The following is a 22,627-nucleotide window of genomic DNA, read 5'->3' as shown; positions in this document are numbered from 1 at the left end:
TTGTGTTTTTTTTTAATATGAAATTTATTGTCAAATTGGTTTCCATACAACACCCAGTGCTCATCCCAACAGGTGCCCTACTCGATACCCATCACCCACCCTCCCATCCCTCCCACCCCCCATCAACCCTCAGATTGTTCTCAGGTTTTAAGAGTCTCTTATGGTTTGGCTCCCTCCCTCTCTAACTTTTTTTTTTCCCTCCCACCCCCTCCCCCCCCCACCATGGTCTTCTGTTAAGTTTCTCAGGATCCACATAAGAGTGAAAACATATATAGTATTCCATTGTGTATATAAGCCACAATTTCTTTATCCATTCATCAGTTGATGGACATTTAGGTTCTTTATAATTTGGCTATTGTTAAAAGTGCTGCTGTAAACATTGGGGTGCAAGTGCCCCTATGCATCAGCACTCCTGTATCCCTTGGGTAAATTCCTAGCAGTGGTATTGCTGGGTCATAGGCTAGATCTATTTTTAACTTTTTGAGGAACCTCCACACTGTTTTCCAGAGCAGCTGCACCAGTTTGCATTCCCACCAACAGTGTAAGAGGGTTCCCATTTCTCCACATCCTCTCCAGCATCTATAGTCTCTTGATTTGTTCATTTTAGCCGCTCTGACTGGCGTGAGGTGGTATCTCAGTGTGGTTTTGATTTGTATTTCCCTGATGAGGAGTGACGTTGAGCATCTTTTCATGTGCTTATTGGCCATCTGGATGTCTTCTTTAGAGAAGTCTATTCATCTTTTCTGCCCATTTCTTTACTGGATTATTTGTTTTTTGGGTGTGGAGTTTGGTGAGTTCTTTATAGATTTTGGATACTAGCCCTTTGTCCGATAGGTCACTTGCAAATATCTTTTTCCATTCCGTTGGATCCTAAACCAGACAGAGACCCAGCAAAAAAGAGAACTACAGACCAATATCCCTGATGAATATGGATGCAAAAATTCTCAATAAAATACTAGCAAATCAAATTCAACAGCATATAAAAAGAATTATTCACCATGATCAAGTGGGATTCATTCCTGGGCTGCAAGGCTGGTTAAACATTCACAAATTAATCAATGTGATACATCACATTAATAAAAGAAAAGAACCATATGATCCTGTCAATCGATGCAGAAAAAGCATTTGACAAAATTCAGCAACGTTTCTCAATAAAAACCCTCAAGAAAGTCGGGATAGAAGGGACATACTTAAACATCATAAAAGCCATTTATGAAAAGCCCACAGCTAATATCATCCTCAATGGGGAAAAACTGAGAACTTTCCCCCTAAGATCAGGAACACGACAGGGATGTCCACTCTTACCGCTATTGTTTAACATAGTGTTGGAAGTTCTAGCATCAGCAATCAGACAACAAAAGGAAATCAAAGGCATCAAAATTAGCAAAGATGAAGTCAAGGTTTCACTTTTTGCAGATGACGTGATACTATACATGGAAAACCCGATAGACTTCACCAAAAGTCTGCTAGAACTGATACATGAATTCAGCAGGATACAAAATGAGTGTACAGAAATCAGTTGCATTCTTATACACTAATAATGAAACAACAGAAAGACAAATAAAGAAACTGATCCCATTCACAATTGCACCAGGAATCATAAAATACCTAGGAATAAACCTAACCAAAGATGTACAAGATCTGTATGCTGAAAACTATAGAAAGCTTATGAAGGAAATTGAAGAAGATATAAAGAAATGGAACAGCATTCCGTGCTCATGGATTGGAAGAATAAATATTGTTAAAATGTCAATACTACCCAAAGCAGTCTACACATTCAATGCAATCCCAATCAAAATTGCACCAGCATTCTTCTCGAAGCTAGAACAAGCAATCCTAAAGTTTGTATGGAACCACAAAAGACCCCAAATAGCCAAAGTAATATTGAAGAAGAAAACCAAAGTGGGAGGCGTCACAATCCCAGACTTTAGCCTCTACTACGAAGCTGTAATCATCAAGACAGCATGGTATTGGCACAAAAACAGACACAGAGACCAATGGAATAGATAGAGACTCCAGAACTGTACGCACAAAAGTATGGCCAACTAATCTTTGACAAAGCAGGAAAGAATATCCAATGGAAAAAAGACAGTCTTTTTAACAAATGATGCTGGGAGAACTGGACAGCAACATGCAGAAGAATGAAACTAGACCACTTTTTTACACCATTCACAAAAATAAACTCACAAGGGATAAAGGACCTGAATGTGAGACAGGAAACCATCAAAACCCTAGAGGAGAAAGCAGGAAAAAACCTCTCTGGCTTCAGCCGCAGCAATTTCTTACTTGACACATCTGCAAAGGCAAGGGAATTAAAAGAAAAAATGAACTGTTGGTACCTCATGAAGATAAAAAGCTTCTGCACAGCAAAGGAAACAACCAACAAAACTAAAAGGCAATCAGTGGAATGGGAAAAGATATTTGCAAATGTTTTTTATCTTTCATATTGGAAACTTTCTTCAAATACCTGATGTTTTCAGCAGTCTTCTTTTAAGGGTGAGATTCCAAAAGCTGATCGGAAGCTTTGTGTACATGTATAAGGCTTATCAACTGGTGGGCTTTACTTAGGTTAAGAGGTTGAGGACGCAATTGGTGGCCAAATGTCAGTATTCATGTGTTATTTCTGTTGAATTCGTTCATTGATCCAGAGAATAATCCTTCTGCCTTTGGGGGTGGGAAAGGATATATAATGTTTGGGCTGTAAGTGTTTGGGGAGCTGAATGGGGGATGGGGGAGAAGGAGAGTTTCTCATTCTTCATTTTATAGATAATCACTTAATTCATAGTTTTCCGTGTGGTGCCTTGCCCTGCCTTCCATGCCTGGGGTCTCTGTGGACTCTCTCAAATTCATTTTCTCCAGAGAATAAACTTCCCTTCTCCTGCAAAGGTTGGTGGGGTGGGGGGTAGGGGGTGGGCGTAGGGTTCGGGAAGGGAGGACTGGGAGAGCATTGGCCTGCCTTTGCCTCTTAGTTTAAGTGATCTTGGAACCAATGTTCCTTATGTCTGTTTTCAGAGTCCCTTCTTCCTGGACATTGGAAAGTTTACCCTTTTTTTTTTGCTTTGCTGGTAGTTTGTGTTGCTCTATCTGCTTTTTGTTTGCTTGCTTAAACAGCCCTAAAATTCTCTATATTTTTTACTTAATTTTTTATTTTGACATAATTTCAAACTTAAAGTTCCAGAAATAGTACAGAGTCTCTGTACATGCTACACCATATTTGTCAAATGTTAATATTTTACTATATTCTTTTTTTTCCTGTGTATATACATTTATATATTTATATATATTTTTCCTGAGCCATTTGAAAGTTGCAGATGCAACCCACCTTTACTCCTGAATACTTCTCATATAGAATCACAGTGCAGTTATGGAAGTCATCTGAAATAGACATTGATATAATATTTTTACTTAATCTATAGACCTTATTTAGATTTTGCCATTTTTCCTAAATGTCCATTTTATAGCAAAAGAAATTCCAGACCATGCATTACATGCATATATTAGTTGTCAAGTCTCTTTCATCTCCTTACTCTAGAACAATTTCTCAGTCTTTGCCTTGCATGACATTGATGTGATTTAAGAGAACATGTCAGTTATTTTGTAAGATGTCTCTTGATTTGGCTTTGTCTGATAATTTTTGTATCAACTTACACATTCAATTTAAAATTGTTGAAATTCAAATTATGCATTTTTTTATAGGAATACTACAAAAGTAATGTGTTCTCAGTACATCATGATGGTGGACACATTATGTCAGTTTGTCCCGTGACAAGTGACGTTAACTTCAATCACAGGTTTTGGCTGGATTTCTCTAATGTCACATTACTGTTTTGTTCTTACTGTGTCTTGTGGGGAAATGCTTTGAGACCATGTAAATATCCTGCTGCTTCTCAAGCGTTGCAGGCTGGTTGTAGCTCCCACTGGTGACTTCTTGCCTGCATCATTTGTTGCAATGGTTGCTAAATGGTGACTCTAATTCCCATTCTCTATCAGCTTTTGAGAGTGTTTGTTTTTGTTTTTGTTTTTTGTTTTCCTTTGACCTGAGAGTTCATGTCTTTAATCAGTTTTGGAAAATTCTCCATTGTTTTCTCTCTGAATATTACATATCTGTCATTTTCATTAATCTTTCCTTTTCCTGTTAAATGTATGTCAGACCTCCTTCATCCTGTTGTTATGTCTCTCAGGGTTTTTTTTCCCCTCACGTTTCCACATTCTTATCTCTTTGTACTGCACTCTGGATAATTTTTTCACATTGATTTTGCTATTCCCTTCAGCTGTGACTCATTTTTCACCCATCCATATGAGATTTAAATTTCAGTGGTTATTTTTAGAAACTCTAATTATTTTTCAAGTCTGCCTGGTCTATTTTTCAATGTCTTTTTTACAAGATATGTTTATAATTCATTCTTTTATATCTCTAATTATTTGAGATACTTTATATTTTCCAGTTATCCAATTTTTAAATTTCTTACAGGGTCTGCTCCTATCATTGGTCTACTGCCTTTTGCTCTTGTTGCATTGTTTCCTTATATGTTTTATGATTTTGGAATGTGTGTTCATTTATTTTTTAATGTTTATTTTGAGAGAGAGAGAGAGAGAGAGAGAGAGAGAGAGAGAATATGCAAGCCAGGGAGGGACAGAGAGAGAGGGAGAGAGGGAGACAGAATGCAAGCCAGGGAGGGGCAGAGAGAGAGAGAGAGAGAGACAGAATGAAAGCCAGGGAGGGACAGAGAGAGAGAGAGAGAGAGAGAGAGAGAGAGAGAGGGAGAGAGAGGGAGAGGGAATCCCAAGTAGACTCCATGCTGTCGGCACAGCAGAACCCGATGCGAGGCTCAATCTCACAACTGTGAGGATATGACCTGAGCTAAAATCAAGAGCCAGATGCTTAACCAACTGAGCCACCCAGGCACCCTCTGAGTTCATCTTCAGTAAGGTTTTCTGTGGTAGTCTTTGCCACCTAGGCTAAGGGGGTGTCACTCTAGAGGGTCGGTTTGTTCTTGTTTGTTTGTCTGTTTTGGCTTCTGCTGGCTATTCCAGAGGTATCCTGGAGATAAATCAGTTTTTTACATTAATTTCTCAGTAGGAGGTTTCCATACGACAGATACAGATTTCGTTTAAACCCCAAACCTGTATGAGGGCTGGCCTCTGTTAAAGCACCCCAACCTAAACTCAGGTTTTTTTTTTAATTAAAAAAATTTTTGTTTTAATGTTTATTTTTGAGAGACAGAGCATGAGCAGGGGAGGGGCAGAGAGAGAGGGAGACACAGAATCCCAAACAGGCTCCAGGCTCTGAGCTGTCAGCACAGAGTCTGATGCAGGGCTCGAACCCACAGACCGCGAGATCATGACCTGAGCCCAAGCCAGACACTTAACTGACTGAGCCACCCAGGCACACGCCCCCCTCCCCCCCGCAATTTTTTTTAATGTTTATTTATTTTTGAGAGAGAGAGAGAGAGAACGAGTGGGGATAGGTCAGAGAGAGGGAGACACAGAATCGGAAGGCTCCAGGCTCCAAGTTGTCAGTACAGACCCCTATGCGGGGCTTGAGCCCACAAACCCTGAGATCATGACCTGAGCTGAAGTCAGACTGAGCCACCCAGATGCCCCCAAAAAGAAGTGTTTTTTATTGCCTCTATCTACTAGGGAATGACCTTCTGGGCCACCTTTTTGTTGATTGTGCAGGCCTTGAGGGATTCTGCCTTTGTGTGTCTGTCCCACTTCTAGTTCCCTCACTTCCTGTGCCCAAAGACATCGTCCCTCTGCCAGCATGGACATTACACCCGAAGTCACTGAGCCCAGCGACTACCTCTGCCCTCCACAGGGTGCCGGAGTGCCAACCACCCCCTGTGCTCTCAGCCCCCAAGTGCGGCTTTTTCTTCATTTTTGGTGCCTGGGACTTCCGCTTCCTGTGACCTCAGCTGGGCATTTAAAAGGGGTTTTGTTATATTTTATCCTACATTTCCGTGTATCGTTTAGCAAGAGACTTCATGCGTTTCGCCTCCCAAAACGTGTTGAATTCTTGTCCACTGTTGTCGCCTTGCCTGTTCTTTCTGCCTTTGTAGGTTCATGCCTTTTCTTTTTCCAGGAGGAAGCGGAGATAAAACAGAGTAGACAAAACATATGCCTTATTGGAATTCCAGAGAAATGAAGAATTAAGAAATGACTGCATTTTAGAGGTTGCTCTTTCCACATTGTATCAACTTTACTGGTGGCATTATACTCCTGTCAGCTCAGAACCACACAAGGCTTTGGTTTTCTTGCTCGTAACTGTGTTGGTGTTTTGTGCTTAGATGCCACAAGGTGTAACTCCATCTTTTTCAGGAGTTTCTGTTTACTCCACCAGTGAAGTCTTCCTCCATACCATAGCTGGCCTCTTACAGCCAGTGGGCTCAGCAAACATTTTTATGTCTGGGCCAGAGAATGAACTTCTCTTTCCAACTGTCAGAATATTTCAAGTGCGGGATAGTCAGACGAAATCATGAATTTGTTTTACCTCTCGTGAGAAGTAGCTGTTTCGGCTGCCATTAACATTCTTGAAACACTTTGGATTGTAGATCAGCTTTGTTTATTTGCATCAAATAAATCGCTAGTGTTTTCATTAAAACATATCTTCTAAGTGTTTTCAGTACACTTCTTAAGTAACAGATCTGCGGATGGTAATTATGTTCTAAAAATAATCCAGATCTTGTGAACTATGTCAAGTAGGTGAACTGTTATTTTTAATATATCAAAGTATGAACCAACAGAATCAATGATGTGTTATTTTTGCCCCATTTAATTGATTAGACAGTGTCTTAAACTATCTTACCATAGATATATTTAGCGAAATTTATTACTTGCAGACTGATATAACTCATGAATTATTAAAAGCATCAGCATATGGAACCCACTCTTTCCTCATTCTAAATTCTTTTAATATGGCTTATGTTGAGCCATTTAACTGGCTTCTATCCATCCCACCGATGGAAGCTGCAGCCAGATGAGGATTCTTATAAATGATTGGCTTCCTTTCCAAGCAAAAGGAGGATGAAATGTCAGCTTTTTCCTCCACTACCTGAAAAGCAATCAGTGGCAACCTTTCCTGGCCTTCTTGACAGTAGTTTGGCTCTATTGAAGAGGGTGGGCATTTAGCCAAATGTGAATTTCAGTGCTATATCAAGAAAAAAGTAGCTAAAACTCAGATAATAGCTGGAATTTGCAGAGAGGCATTCAGATGGGTCTAACCTGTGAGTCTTCAGTAAGCTAACCATAGCTCAGAAATTCCTGAAGTGCGCATTTTAATCCCTTCTTTCCTAGGGATGAGCTGAGTGACCAGAGGTTACCTACCAAATCTGTCTTCCCGGCTGTGTGCGCTCCTCTGTAGGACTGGGTTTAGGGGTACCAACAGCTTCAGAATAGTGTAGCATGGTGACTGATTACCGACGACAAATCAAGACCACTGAAAAGGACTCCAAGGAATCAAACCTTGGAGTTCAAGACCATTTATTAACTCGAACTTATGCTTTGAAATTTGTTATCCTTATCTGTAAAATGGGGATATTACTTATTTCACAGGATTATTATGAAATCTTAAATAGTATATGTGGAAGCATTTTGTAAGTGGTGTGGGACTATAAAAAGTAAAGTGTTGTTAACATAAGGCTGCTAGTATAATGCTTTATCACATGGAACAAATTTTAAAATTGTGAAGGACACTGGTGGGGAAAAACTGAAATTCACAGGACAGTGGTTTTTTTGTTTTTTCTTTTTGTTTTTTGTACCCATATAGGCTCTATTATGTTTTTTCTGTTGTTTAATCCTTACAACTCCAAGAGTTAACATTCTGTTAGCTCTGTTCTTACAGACGAAGAAAGTGAGACTTACTTAAGATCTACCTCTCCATCATTCTGTGTTATAAAAGAGGAAATGGAGACTAAAGAAGATTGTCAGTCCATCATTCCATCTATTATAATATACTACTGTATTTTCATAACTGTTTTTATCTTGCACACAAACTCGGCCCCCAATTAAATAGGAAACACAATAGCAAATAATTAGATTGACAGCGTAAATAGAGACAGACTTCCGTCACTGGCGTTATGATGGATTAAATATGCTCTATGACCCTCCCAACTGAACAAGTAAAATACTGAATGAAATATCATAAAGCAGTTTTAGCCTATTGCTAAGCTGGCATAAAAGTAAGATATTTGTTGACTCACTAAACAAAATGAGGCTGGGTATCCTGGCAGGTGATTGGGAACCAGAGCCAGCTTTGCGTGGACATGTTTGTAATTTGATGACCTGGGGCTTTTGCTATGAAGAATGGGGCAGGGAAGCAGGATGGACAGCCTGCGGCCTATGTAAGTTGGGGAATCTAGAAAGAACTTCCTGGAGAATCCAGGAAATCAAAAGACTATATTTTCAGTTAAAGGGGAAAAGAAGTAGGTCTGTAACGATCCTGCTGTTGAGAACTACAGTTTTAAGCCACCTTCACATGGTTCGTGGTCCGAATTCATACAATAGGTGTCATCCAAATACACTTTCAGAGAATTTCGTTGGAAGTGGCCCTGAATTGGTAGGGACCAGCAGAAGTAGACAAACCCACTCTTGAGTAATTCATCTTCAATCTGGGTCTCAATTCTTACAAATAAAGTATCTGAGGAAAATCACAGTTACAACCCACAAGACCATAAAGAAATAAGGCAATATCATGACTGAGAACCAGCGGAAATTCACCTTCAAGGACTCTGATTATGGGATTAGATTATTAGATTCAAAGAAATTGTTGAGGGGCGCCTGAGTGGCTGAGTTGGTTAAGCGTCCGACTTCAGGTGGTGATCTCGTGGTTTATGGATTTGAGCCCCTCATCAGGCTCTATGCTGACAGCTCGGAGCCTGGAGCCTGCTTTGGATTCTGTCTCTCTGTCTCTCTGTCTGTCTCTCTCTCTCTCTGCCCCTCCCCCACTCATGCTCTTTCTCTCAAAAATAAACAAACATTAAAAAAATTAAAAAAAAAAAGAAGAAATTGTTGAGATGTAACCCAAAGAGACCGAAAAGTGAAGTGATGTGGAGAGTGGAGGATGTCTAATCAAGAGTTCTAGAAGGAGAAGAGAGGAAGGGTGGAAAGAGGCCCTCTGAAAGGATAATGGCTGAGAACTTTCCGTCATTGTTGAATTCCAGACTTCAGATTCAGGAAGACCTATATATAAATCACGAAGCAGGATGAAACCACAGTACACCGAAGAAAAAGAGAAGACCTTAAACTCGTCTGAAGAAAAAGAGACTGACAGTAGAAATTACTTGCCCCACGCTCCTGTGACCCTGGGTTAGTCTCTCAGAGAGTCGCCCAAGCCTGTTATTCTGGTACACTCAAATGCGGTTAGACTCATTCCAGCTCCACCATAGAAAACGTATTCAGGAGCAAATTGCCCTAAGGAAGTTCTAGGGATGCTAAGTTGATAATTTACTGTCTCCCTTAGTTAAGTCTGCCGCACTAAGGGGATTTCTGACCTTTGATTTTCTTCATCTTTCGTGTGTCTGTTTACCGTGAAGTCAGTGAGATTGTAGCCATCCGTGTTACCTTGTGTTTGTGAACAATCAGTTGTTTTTTTGTGGGTGGAATGAATTAAAGGTAGGACGCAGCAAGTAGACTTCAGACCTGTCGCCGAATCTTTTCTCCCTTGATCTGAGAGAGCCGGCCTGAAGACCGCGCTAGGTCCCTGTACTTCTCTGGTTTCCTGAGGCAGCGCATGCCCAGTGGAGTGTGTGCCCAGTTGTTGGGGCTGCAGAGGTTTAATGGTTAAGGTAACATGGGCCACATTACTGATTGCCCCTTTCAAATCTCCCAGTAACCATTAACATAAATATCATCTCACCATTTGGGACAGGGGACACCACCCTTATGCACGTTAGTAATGTGATGCTAATGCTTAACCCTTTCCTGGCTCTGTTCGCTTCCGAGGCCTTGCTCTGTATCCTTTAGTAGGAGGTCTCTGTGAACCTCGAGATGAAATGGAAGGGTTAACTCCTTTTGGTTTTGCCCTTTGACCACTTCAGGATGAGAGGCATGATGAAATACTTTTCAAAATCTTCAGTGGAAACACATCATGCATAATTGGAGCAAAAAAGAATAAATCAAAGCTTTTCCCCCCTTTTAGTCTGGTAATTCATAATTGAAACCACATTGAGGTAGGGGCTGATAACTTCAAAACAAGCAGGGAAACTGCCCTTTCTGTCAAGGTAGGGATAGGTAAGGCTCCTCATTACCAAGGGCTCAAAAGCTTCTGTATAACAAGCCTGTCCTCTCCTCCCTTCCTTTCTTTGAATTCTCACTCTTCTGCTCAGCCAGATACCTTCAGTTAAATCAAATCTGGGTTCACTCCAATGTGCTTAGTTCTCTTCTTGTCACATGAATTTATACGTGGTGACATTTTAAAAAAATCTCTGATATGGTGAGTAATAGGAATTAAATTTTGAATCATCCTGCTTCAAGGTTGATTTCTTCTGTCTGGAATTTGGTTGGTTTAGGTTGAAAGAGTCCTTTAGTTAGTAACGGCATGTGGTTTTCCTCGCTCTTGATTTTATAATCCTCCGGTAGTGGCAGCAAGAACATTTCAGAATGGTTACCAAAGGCCATGTACTTGCTCCCTGCCTTCCTCTGCTTTCTGTATGGTAGGTAACCATGGCTAGGATGGTTTTGGCTAGGCTCATGTCGGGCTACCGTGACCTTTCAACTAAAAAAAAAAAAGAAAAAAAAAAGGCAAAATGAGATTGCGGGAGAGGTCCAGACAACTTTCCTTGTATGAGATTGCCAAAGGCACACCTAATTTGAGTTTGAATTTCTTTCTTGAAGGGGAAAACCCCTTTGCACTGAAGGGTGACCCTATGCGTCTCTTTCAGGCATCCTGAAACCCGAGCCCACGACTCTCTCTTGCAGGTTGGTCTGCTCACTGCTCACTCACCAGGGCTTTCCAGAATAAGCAATATGAAAGAACTTTTCCTCAGCTGGTCTTGTGACCTGGCAGTTTTTGTAGCTATTATGGATTACTTTTATGTGATTGCAGTTTAACAATCTGGATTTCTTATTGAAGCTTCTAGAATGAATGGCTGTTGTGGGAGTGAAAGTGAAGTTTGGGAGGAGGGGCGGGAGATGGCCAAGGTATTCTGGCCACATGCCAGTACTCTGCCACAGTGATACATACCTCTCCTCTTGGCTTCTCCTCCCATCTCTGACTAAACGGTTTCATGGGGGAGATTTGAAGGCGGTGTCGATAGCCCAGATTCTGGCGGTGCCGCTGCGGTAGGTGGGCTTTGCCTTTTCTTCAGGTCACTATTGCTGGGTGCCTGGTTCCATGCCCTGTCCTGCCATGATGGAGATTTAATCAGGCAACAGAGTTAATTGCCAGCGTTGTTTGCCTTTTCCCTGGCAGAAGTCAGAGTCTTGAGTAAATTATGGAGGTTTAAATTTGCTTGATTTCCTGCAGAAAGTGGGGTCAAGAGGTCCCAGACTGTAGACACTCTCTCTGGTCAGCCAGCAGGGGGTCAGTTCTTAAGGGTATTTCAGAGGAGACTGAATGCCATTCTTGAAATGTCCTTCTCCACCAGTTTTTTTCTCTGGGGGTTAGTTTGTTGACCTTACCCCAGTGGAGCGGAGGGTCTATGTGAAGGCACACACCCCAATTAAAGCCGCCTTTCTCCACGCTGTCCTTGTGCTCCAAAGGCAAATGGGATTACGTTTGAGGAGGAAAAAAGCGATTGGCACAGAAGCCTAGTTGTAGAGCAGCATTTCCTATTTCTGACCTTTTGAAAAAGAACATAAAGGGAGCCATGTTTACTTCTCAGGAAAACAATACTCAGGAAAAGAAAGCTTTGAAAGACATCAACAGGAAGCTAATCATGTGACTTAAAAGACCCTGCCATCATTCCAGGCTTCTGGTGCCATGGCGTTGGCCTGCCCGGCCGGTCCCTCTCGTTTCCGCTCTCCTCCCTTGTCTCCCTGTCTTGTTTGCTACTCAGTTCGCCAGCACGCGCCTGCTTACCCTTGACGACGATGCAGCAGTCCCCTCCTCGTCTCTTCCAGGGAGGCAGAGGCCACTGTATCGGCCTTCACGTTCCCTGCTGCCCCGGACTTGAACACCTTGCGTTGGTACTTGTTATTTTACCTGGCCGTCTTCCCCACCAGATTATGAGCATGTCAAGGGGAAGGCCTTGGTTTGTCTTGGCATCTGTAACGTTCTTCTAGGAATATGGGATGTGCTCAGGAAATGTTGACTGAATGAATGAGCATCAGAAATACTATCGGTAGGAACAATCGCTGAATTGCTAACACCAGTATTTGGGCAGGTTGGAAGAATACGGGTAGGGAGAGCCGCACGTTTTTGTGTTTGTGTTAAACTACAGTTCATGGAGCTCTATGCTGAGCCCTCTGCTCAGAGCTTCTGTGCATCATCTCTCTTAGTCATCATCGCCCTAGGAGATGGTACCATCATGGTCCCCATTTTACAGAGGAGGAAATTCATACAGGAGTAGCTTCACGCATCACAAAACTAGTAAATGGCAGGACCTAGATTCAGACTCTCTGCTAAATATCCTTATCCTACACTTCTTTGGAATATTTGGTACAATAAGATTCTTGGTAAGTGCTTTCAAATGAATGAGCTAGGTTGGAACTTACTTTAGAACTCATGACGTCACGCATTTGAGTGTATATCAACTCTTCACATCCATACATGAAGAGGACAGAAAGAACATCACCTGGGCCCTGTGGATTTAATGGAATTTAATTTAATCTTACTCATTTTTATTTATTTATTTTTGTATTAATGGACTTTTTTGGAAGGGCACCTGGGTGGCTCAGATGGTTAAGCATTTGACTTTGGCTCAGGTCAGTTTGTGAGTTTGAGCCCCATATCCAGCTCTGTGCTGTCAGCACAGTGCCCACTTCGGATCCTCTGTCCCTCTCTCTGTGTGCCCCTCCCCGATCCATGCTATCTCTCTCTCTCTCTCAAAAATAAACATTAAAAAAAAAAGAATCAGTAACAAAAAAATGTTTAGTGTTTATTTTTGAGAGAGACAGAGAGAGAGAGAGAGACAGAAAGAGAGAATGTACACGAGCAGGCGAGGGGCAGAGAGAGAGGGAGAGAAGGAATCCCAAGCAGGCTCTGCACCTTCTGTGTAGAGCCTGAGGCAGGGCTTGATCTAACGAACCATAAGATCATGACCTGAGCTGAAATCAAGAGTTGGCTGCTTAACTGACTGAGCGGCCCAGGTACCCCGACTTACTCATTTTTAAACAGGTTTTCATCGGGTAGCGCTAGGCACTATGCTAGGTGCTAGGTGTTAAAACAGCTATGGTTCTTGCTTTCATGGAGCTTTCAAGGTAAAATATAAAGAGTAGGAAGGAAAAGAGGAAACTGTGAAAATAAAAACAGTATATTTGGAGAAGGAGTAGAGGTAGAGAATCTGGATAAACTAGGACCCTAGAGCATGATAAGGTCAAGGTAGAGAGGAAGAAGGATTTCATCTAGACTTCTTGCTGGAAAAGACTTGACAATTGCCATCCCACTTTCAAGACGTGTGTAAAGTAAAGCCCAGAGAAATTATTACTCCCACAGGGTCAACCATTGGTTACCATTTATCGAATGCTTGCATGTGTGAGGTACTTTACATATATTAAATATTTACTTTTATTAACAGCCTCTTGGTTGTTAAGAAATGCCAATTAAGAAATGTAAATAATTAACATTGTTAGAAATTATTACTCTTATTATTTCTCATAGCTGGAGAAGTAGTATTATTATCACAATTATGGAAACTGAGGTGCAAGAGAGGTTAAGTACTTTGCCCCGGTCACACTGCTGCTAAGTGAAAGAATCTAGATTTCCTATTAAGGACACACAGTTCCCAAACTGACCCCAAACATGTCGACTCAGGTTTTGAAGTCACCTGCCTCATATAACCCTGGCGGTATATCCTACAGTAAAGCACCGAGCCCGTATCCCAGTAAATACATGCTCGGCCGCTTCTGGGTTAGGTCTGTGCTCATCTCGAGATCTGTATTTCATGGGGAAGTGTTGGTAAGATTTCAGTCCCTATTCTGCTCCTTGGCGTGCTGTCTCCCCTTTAGGTTGCCTCTTCTTTTCTTTTTCTTTTTTTTTTTTTTTAATGTTTATTTATTCTTGAGAGAGAGACAGAGCGTGAGAGGCGGAGGGGCAGAGAGAGAAGGAGTCACAGAATCTGAAGCAGGCTCCAGGCTCTGAGCGGTCAGCACAGAGCCCGACGCGGGGCTCGAACTCACGGACTGTGAGATCATGACCTGAGCTGAAGTCGGACGCTTAACTGACTGAGCCACCCAGGCGCCCCTAGGTTGCCTCTTCTGCTTCCACCTTCTCAAGCCTTACCTGGTGTGCAAGTGAGTAGTGTGGAAAAGTAGTACACCAAGACAAGTTACCGTCGGGTCCTACCCACCCCCTTCCCCGCCTCTCCTCCTCCCCTTCCACCGCCCTCCACTTCCCAAATGGAGCTGGCCAAGGGGATGAGACCCGATCTGTCGTCTTGCCAGAGACTGTGGTTCCTTCTCCTGGCAGTGCCTTGAAATCAGAGCTGTGATGCCCTTCAGGGGGTGCCTCAGTTTAAATTCCAAGGGATTCGTTTTCCGAAACCAAGCTTTGCATCTCTCAGGGAACTTTCCTCTCCTTTTAATGTCATACAGGCATTCGAGTGTGCTAGCATTCCCCACTTCTCCCAAGAACAGACCTCATTTTGTTGGGGTTTTAATAGTTTTTCCTTCTGTGTTAGAGGTGTATTTACCTTTTTTAATTTATGTGTTTCCTCTGTGTCAGTGTTACATATTTATTCCACGTACCTTTGGAAATCGTAGAGTTTGGGGTGGGCTCTTGCCCATATGTGATTATCAAGGGTAAAGAACTTCCAGCATTTTTGTCTCAGAGAAGAGTTAGAAGTAGTAAACTCTGGTGTTCCCCACAGTTCCATTTTCTAGAGTCTATAAAATGGTGATGCCTGCCTTGGACTCGGAGGAGGAGGGCATGGGGAAGGGCTGTGAACCTCCACCACCCAGTGTTCTGGAGCTAGACAGCTTACACATTGTGTAACCTTGAGCACCTAGCATCATTCCCTCCCCTCCCCTCCCCTCCCCTCCCCTCCCCTCCCTTTCTTCCTTCCTTCCTTCTTTCTTTCTTTCTTTCTTTCTTTCTTTCTTTCTTTCTTTCTTTCTTTCTTTCTTTCTTTCTTTCTTTCTGGTAAAGCAAATGATTAGACATCATTCACTATTTTTAATCTTATAGTTTCATCATCTGCAAAATAAGAATAACTGTGTCTACCAGGGGGTTGTTGTGAGTGAAACTCAAGTGAGATAATACGTGTAAAGCCCAGTGCCTAACGCTTAGTAAGTACTCGGTAAATCTTTCATCACACATTACATTAGTTTACACCCTTCTTCAAAAAATCTGTTTTTCTGCCTTTTCCACTTAAAGTGGTGCTTTTCAAGTGTAAGAGAGTATTGTGTTGGCAGGAGTAAATGAGTGGGTTGGGATGGCGATGGCAGAGAGGCCATGCACCTTCAGGATTAGTTGTGACTTAAGCATAAGCTACTTACTGACCAGTTTCCATAAAAGTCAGGAGGATAAAAGAATAAGATTTGGGGTCGAAAAGTAAAAGGGGTTCCTACAAATGTGATGAGATGCTAGGGTACCGGTGCTAAAGTCCAGGCACCTTCCTAAGACTGCAGCTTACTGTCAGAGCATGAGGTCATAGACACAGAAAGTCCGCATTGAGCAGATAGCCTTTCCTATTGTGTCTCGTGGCTGTGAAATCTAATTATGGCCTGTTGTGGACGTTCTGGCTTTAATATCCTGATTACATTAGGACTCCTGGAATCCCATTCAGTCTCTGTGAGTTCCCATCCCATGTGTATTCCATGTGTTTGTGTACATTTCCTGTCCCACACTGTTACATCTGGCAAACAGCTGTTGTCCTCTACGTGGTGATGGGTGTCCATCAGTGATAAGGATGAGGTTGAAGGGGAACCTTGGGAATGCCAGAGTAGGAGAGACGCTAGGGAAGTGTAAGCGGCCAGAATAACAGATAGGACATTTCGTGTTCAGCCACCTTCTGACAGAGATGAAGTCCGGTCCTGGACTTTTCACATAATATGAATGTGAATGTAATTAATGCCACTGAACTGTACCCTTAAAAATGGTTAAAATGCTGATTTCATGTTATATTTGACCATGGTTTAAAAAAATTAATGTACCAAAAACCGTTTTATGCTTTAAATGAGTGGATTGTATATTATATGAATTATATCTCACAAAAGCTGTTTAAAAATATAAAGTTGTTTTAACAATCTTATTATCAGTACAAAAATATTTTTGCTTATATTACTGTATCAAAAGTTACTTAATGTTTTAATGGTAGCAAAGAATTTGAATTTCCGTCAGTACTTTTTAAACCTTATTTTGAGAAAATTTCAAACCTACAGAGAAATTGAAAGAATTGTACAGTGAACTCACACCTAGACCTCCTTGCCAGGATTTATGCATTTTATGTATTCACACTCTTTATTCCCAGTGTCAGAAGTGATGTGCTTTGATATATTTTATTTTGTTTTGCTTTTTGTTTTTGTTTTTGTTTTTGTTTTTCAAATTCAATGTGCTAATTACTTCTTGGGCCCTTTCAACTTGAAAACTCATGTCTCTTCTACTGTTCTGAGAACTTATTTCTTTGGTAATTTTGTTTCTTCTGTATTCTGTGTTTTCTTTTTCAGGAACCTGTTAGATGGATGTTGGACCTCCTGGATTTTCTCATCTTTTTTGTCCTGTTTTTTATCTCTGCCCTTTTTGTTCACTAGATTGGAATATGTTGCCTTTTTCTTTCAATCCTGCTTTTAAAAAAAATTAAGCTATATTTTTAATGTTCAAGTATTCTTTCCTGTTCTTTGATAGATCTTTTTAAATAAAAATAGCAATTTATTCTTATTTCATGGATGAAAAATTCTCTTCCTGAGGATATAATTTATTGATGTTGTTCTAATATCCTTCTGCTTTTCTATTGTCTCTGTTTCCCCTGAGTTCCTGCTTTTCTATTCGTTCATTTGGTTTCTGTCATTATGCGGAAGATATTGTTGAAACGGCTGTGATTCTAGGATCTGTTCATAATTACCAGGGAATCACTGAAAACCTGACCGGAAGGAAGCTCTGTGTGTGAGGGCAAGCCTACTTCCCGGAGGGCTGTGAGGTGGTAGAGGGGCAAGTGGGCTCCATGGCCGCCAGCGTTTGGGGAGCTGGAGAGCAAGAAGGCTCTGGGGCTCATCACTCAGAACACAGACTGGCACCTGCATTTTCCTTCCAAAGGTGTCCACATTTCCATACCCAGAGCTTCAGTTCCCCAGAGAATATACCTCCCTCCCCCTGCAGGGGTGGGCAAGAAGAGGAGTTTTCTGGCTGAGTGGCTGGGTGAAGGGAAGTTTTGTGGATCTGGGTCTTTTTTTGCTCCTTACACATATTTTTAACCAGTCTTCCTGTTTTCAGCCCTGCCCCTCCTCTTACCCCACAAGGTTCCTGCTGAACTCCATTCTGAGCCTTTGGGGGCTGAGCAGTTTGGACTGGTTTGCCTTCGTGGGCCCCCCTCTGTGTAGGCACTTCGCTTCCACTCTCATTCTCCTGCCCCGTTTCCACTTCACCCTTCCAGTCTTTCAGAAACCCGTCCCTGCTGCTCATCAGCTGTTGTGGCCTCTCTCATTTCACTGTCATCGTCCATTTCTATTTCCGATCTACGGTCACTTTAGTGGACTGGAGGAGAGAATGGAGATAATGCATGTATTTCATCTGCTGGGTTTAACTAGAAATCTCTTCTGGGCTACAGACATTCTCTGCTCCTGTTTTAGTGGCATCAGAGCTAAAGTTAATTAAAGAGAGTCTGTACAAAAGCTCTTGGGCTGGTCATGGTGACAGCCACCAAATCTCCCACGTTCTAGACTGCTGACAGCAGTGGCAAAGAGATCAGCCCCATGGTTACTAGACCCTTCGCTGACTCCTATTCATCTGTTCTCTTGCAGAAGCGGGGCAGTGTGAGCAACCCACTCTTCCTCCCACTGATTCCACCACAGTCCCAAGGTTTTACCGCCATCGTCCTCACCTACGACCGAGTGGAGAGCCTCTTCCGGGTCATCACTGAAGTGTCCAAGGTGCCCAGTCTGTCCAAGCTGCTCGTTGTCTGGAATAATCAGAATAAAAATCCCCCGGAAGGTAAAAAGGGTGGGAAGGTGCTGTGTTCAGGAACGGCCTGCTTTGGGTGTCGGCGCGCCTCCCAGCCGGGTCAGTTTGGGACGGCCACATTATTTGCATCCTTAGGCTTGCATGAAGTTTCCTGCTTTGTCAACAGTAATGCCATTTCTGAGGCAGCGTGACCCCAGTTTAGTCAGCCATCTCATTCTTGTTCTGGGGTGGCCCAGCTCACTGTGCGCCCAGGGTTGAGCGCACAGCTCACGTGTGAGCTGCAGCCACGAGGGTCTGAGAGCTTAGGAATCAGTGGGATCAAAGGCCAGCAGCCTTGGGAAAACAGACCTCAGCTTCCCTCGGCCATCTCAGCTGATTTGTTTACATGAAAGCTCAGTTTAAAAGGCATTAGTTTTCTCCTTCCTTATCTCGGCTCTGATACTGTGCTTTCCTTAAAAAAAAAAAAAAAAAAAAGATGGCCTCACTTCCAACAGGGCAAGTCAGCAGAGCATGCCGTCTCCAGGCTTCGAATCAGTTCCTTAACGTGAGTGCGCACTACGGTCCCCAGGCGGTTCATCGCTAATCGCTTTGTCCCTTGCCTTGGCCACCGTGTGAGCTGCTGGCTGGCGCTGGCAGCTAGGGTTGAGGACTGTTTGATTAATTGGATTTCTTTTTCATTCAGGAGGCATAGAGTACGTTCCACCTGCATTTAGTTTCTCATTCAGTCTGTCTATTACTGATCCTAATCCCAGGCACTTCAAAGCTCCTGCCCTTTATAGCCTATTAAAGCCAGGAAGTTTCTGATGGATTAGAGCAAGGAATGAGTTTGAAGTTTGTAATGTGCACCACTATCACTGATAAGGTCTAGTTTATTGCCTGACAGTAGTATCTGCACTTTTTATGGCTATTCTCTTTTAATTGGGAATACTGAAGTCAGGATAGTCAGCCCTGGAAACTACCCCCGGTAGATCTATAGTTTAGGCTGGAAGAAGAACATTTTCTGTCTGTGAGGCCAATCAGAAATTACCCCCAAGAAAATTCTCTAGTACCTCCTGAGACATTTAAGAAGTGTTCCTTAGTGGGATTTTTGTTCTCTGAGAGAATCCTACACTTTCTCTCTAGATTTAGGGAGCCGTGGTTTAAGTAAACAAAACGTCTACTTTAAATGACGCTCCCATTTTACGCTCCAAAGAACAGTGCTTTTTCTTATTAAGTACATCTTTTTATGCCAAGTCCGTTTTCCTCCCAACAACCAGTTTCCTGGATTTTTGTTTGTTTCATTTATTTGACTCTCAGGAAAGGGGTAGAAGGAAAAGGGAGGAGAGGGGAGGAGGAAGAACTGGGCAGGAGGAAGGGAAAGGCAGAGGGAAACGGGAGCTGAGCAGGGAGGGGCGTGGAGAGGCCCCAGCCCGGTGCCTCACCTGGAGGGGGGTGGGTGAGCCAGCCGGCACTGTTGTGCTGCTCCTTGGTCTGGCACTCGAAAGGGACGAGTCCTGTTTTGAGAAGGAAGGCTGTGGGTCCCTGCTCGGATCTGCGGCAGCTCACTGCATCCTGCCACGTTCACCCTCCTGCGCCTGCCCCCGCGCACGCAGGCCGCCGGCTTTCAGAGGGAGCCCCCACCCGCCCGGGTAGGCACAGGTGCAGATCCTGGAGCTAAATGCAAAGGAGGCTTCTCCTTCCTTCGACACCTTGCTTAGGCACTTCGCGCTCCAGGGGAATGATTTCTTGCCAGTGCGGGTCACTCGCAGACCGTGAGAAGGGAGGAATCGTTCTCTGCCCTCCTAGTCGACGCCCTCGCCTCGCCCTGGTTTGACGGAAAGCAGTAACACAAACCTAGAGGTTTTGGAGCTGGGTGTTCAGTCTTAATTTTGGGGAGACCTTGCTAAAATGTGGTTAATTTTACGACCGGGAGCTTAGTTTATTTTTGTAATGTTTTGGCTCCAGGGAAGAGAGCGAGCCCTCAACCGACGAGGCCCCAAATTTGACACGTTTAGAGACTGAACCAGCTTTTTTTTCCCTCGCAGTGGTTTTTAGGTCTCCACTCGGGCTCTGGCGATGTGGTTGTTTGGGGAGAGCGTGAACCACGTTTAATCTTCTCTGGGGTGTTTGTTCAGTTGGTAAATGAGGCTGTCAGCTCTGGTCCTCATGCCAGCAAAGCCATCTGAGTCTGCATGTATGGCATTAGTAACATATATATCTTTTATAAAGCAAGTCCAAGGCTTTGAAATATTAGAGGCGAAAATGATGTTTTTCACTTTCTCTACATTTACTAAAATAAATATTGCGGTGAACATGTCTGCTGCTGGGAGGGTTAATGTAGGCAGAAATCCACCCCCCGCCCCGGCTCCCCCCACCACTTTTTTTTTTTTTCCCCTCTCCAACACAACCAAATACTTTTTGCTTTTTGGTTACATTTAAGCCTAAATTGCTGGGTTTGAAGTTTAAGTAAATACTTAGACTAGGCAATAGAAATTTCCAGCGAGCTTTCGTCACATCGGTTTCGAGCTCTGTCAGAAAAAAAAGGCAAGCCACTGCCTTCCTCCTCCCCAGCTCTTCAGTTTCCAAACTTGATGGATATAGAGGTTGTTTGGCTTGGCCCCTGGCCTCCGTGTGAAGGAAGCTCTTACATTGTACATCTCAGACAGGTTTAACTCAGCCTTCTGTTTTAGCTGATTTCAGTGTTAAATTTGAATTGACCTCAGGAGCTCCCTGGCTTCAGATTGTGACTTTGATAGTTGTTAGCAGGCGGGCTGGGCTGAGTGTGTCGGGATGGTCAACCCAGAGGAGGCAACAGAGAAGTAGAAGTCACAGCCAGCCACCTTGCATTTGTGCTGAACTCTGGGACTGTGGGGAATTAACGTCATGGGGACCAGCTGGACACCAGCAGCTTGAGCACTCCAGAAGTGAGCTCAAGGTTTGTATGGAGATAATCTGACCATTTATTTTATGGATCTGTGGTTGTGTTTGTGACAGTGTTGGCCAGGATGGGCTTGGGGTCATCTTCAGTCAACCTGAGCATTTTATAGTACCTTTGCCAAGATGGAGGGAAAATTCTCTTTGCTCACATCTTTCTTGGCATCCAACATGGAGAAAACCATTAATCAGTACGCATTTTAAAAAAACCCTCAACACAAGGAGTTCTTTTTCTCCTTAGAGCTAGACTAAAGCTCCTAACTGTGAAGTTATCAGGTCACCTGGCTCAGCTGTTTGTTTTTCATAAATTCTGCAATGTGCTTGGAAAACCCTTGTTTTTCAGACTACTTTGTGTGAATGGAAGGTGACATTTTTATTTTGCCAGCTGCAGATTCACAGGATGAGACATAAGGTACATTGTTTTGAATTCATTTAGAATTTAGAAGGAGTACAGAAAAAGAGACCCCATTTGGGCTCAGCAATGGAATTGGAGCCTGAAGGTCTCTGGCTATGCTACTGTGTCCTTCTGCATCCTAAGGGGCCTCCGCACAGCCGTGTGTCTACACCTCTTCAGATTGTCAGGGGAGAAGTGAAGTTTGTGAGACTTTACAAGAACCCAGTTATAAAGATGAAAACGATACGATGTTTTTATAACCACGTATTATGTACCTTTTAAATCCCAGGAATAGGCACTGTGCCAGGTGCTTTACACATATTATCTCTAGTCCTTAGGACAAACCTGCCAGGAAGCTGTTCTTATTCCCATTTTACAAAAATGAAACTCCCGGTGAGACGTGTAATTTGCCCGAATCACAAAACTGCAAATGGCAGAGCCAGAAATAAACACGTGTCTCTGTGGATGCGAAGCTCATGCCCTTTGCACAAAGCCCCACTGTATCTATTTGGATTACCATTTAGTAGTAGGCAGATCATCACGCTTTGTCTGTTCTCTGATTTGGGATTATGTAGACGAACTAGGTCCTTGCCAGGGACTCAAAAGAGAGACAGAAGAGTAAGTCTGTTCTTTTGAAAATACTAATGGAAAGGGGAGAAAAAGTTCTTCTTTCTCACCCATATTTTTCTCTCCTACCTTGAGCTTCTGTCCTAATTTTTTAAACAATCAAAATCCCACGTCCGAATTATCTACTTGAAGGGCAGGGGGTAATTTATAATGTTTATTTTTGGTGCTGCCCTCCACAGAAGGAATGCTGAAGCCTGGGCGAATGGTAGTTCCTCTTCTTGGAGGCCTATTTTACTTGAAAACGTGAAAGCGAGAAACTGGGAGTTCTGTTGGGAGGCCTGTCTGTGCTAATGATGGTGCATAGACAGCTGACTGTTGAGGTGGAGACTGCTCTCGCCCTGGCTGACTTTTGGCTCCCGAGGTGTGACTCGGAACAGGGAAGGGTAGTCCCGCGTCCATCTTCACCTCCTTGGCCCATATCATCCTCCTTGGCCCTGCGTCGTTCCCTAAAACTTCCCCATCAAAGACTTTACAAGGGCAGG

The 22,627-nt window shown here is 43.0% G+C and overlaps 1 protein-coding gene across 3 annotated transcripts in view; it reads left to right on the top strand.

Annotated features, from left to right (window-relative positions):
* EXT2 (exostosin glycosyltransferase 2) overlaps positions 1–22,627 on the top strand; it is a 144,351-nt gene that overhangs the window by 79,742 nt on the left and 41,982 nt on the right. For all 3 annotated transcript variants that reach the window (XM_053899817.1, XM_053899815.1, XM_053899816.1), the window contains exon 9: positions 18,052–18,241. In XM_053899817.1, the coding sequence (XP_053755792.1) occupies positions 18,052–18,241 (190 nt within the window). The remainder of the gene's footprint in view (positions 1–18,051; positions 18,242–22,627) is intronic.

This window comes from Panthera pardus, unplaced genomic scaffold (genome assembly GCF_024362965.1).
Source record: "Panthera pardus isolate Hobbes unplaced genomic scaffold, ASM2436296v1 HiC_scaffold_12, whole genome shotgun sequence".
Classification (NCBI taxonomy): Eukaryota; Metazoa; Chordata; class Mammalia; order Carnivora; family Felidae; genus Panthera; species Panthera pardus.
The sequence above is the reverse complement of the archived record's forward strand: the minus strand, read 5'-3'. Positions and strand labels throughout refer to the sequence as shown.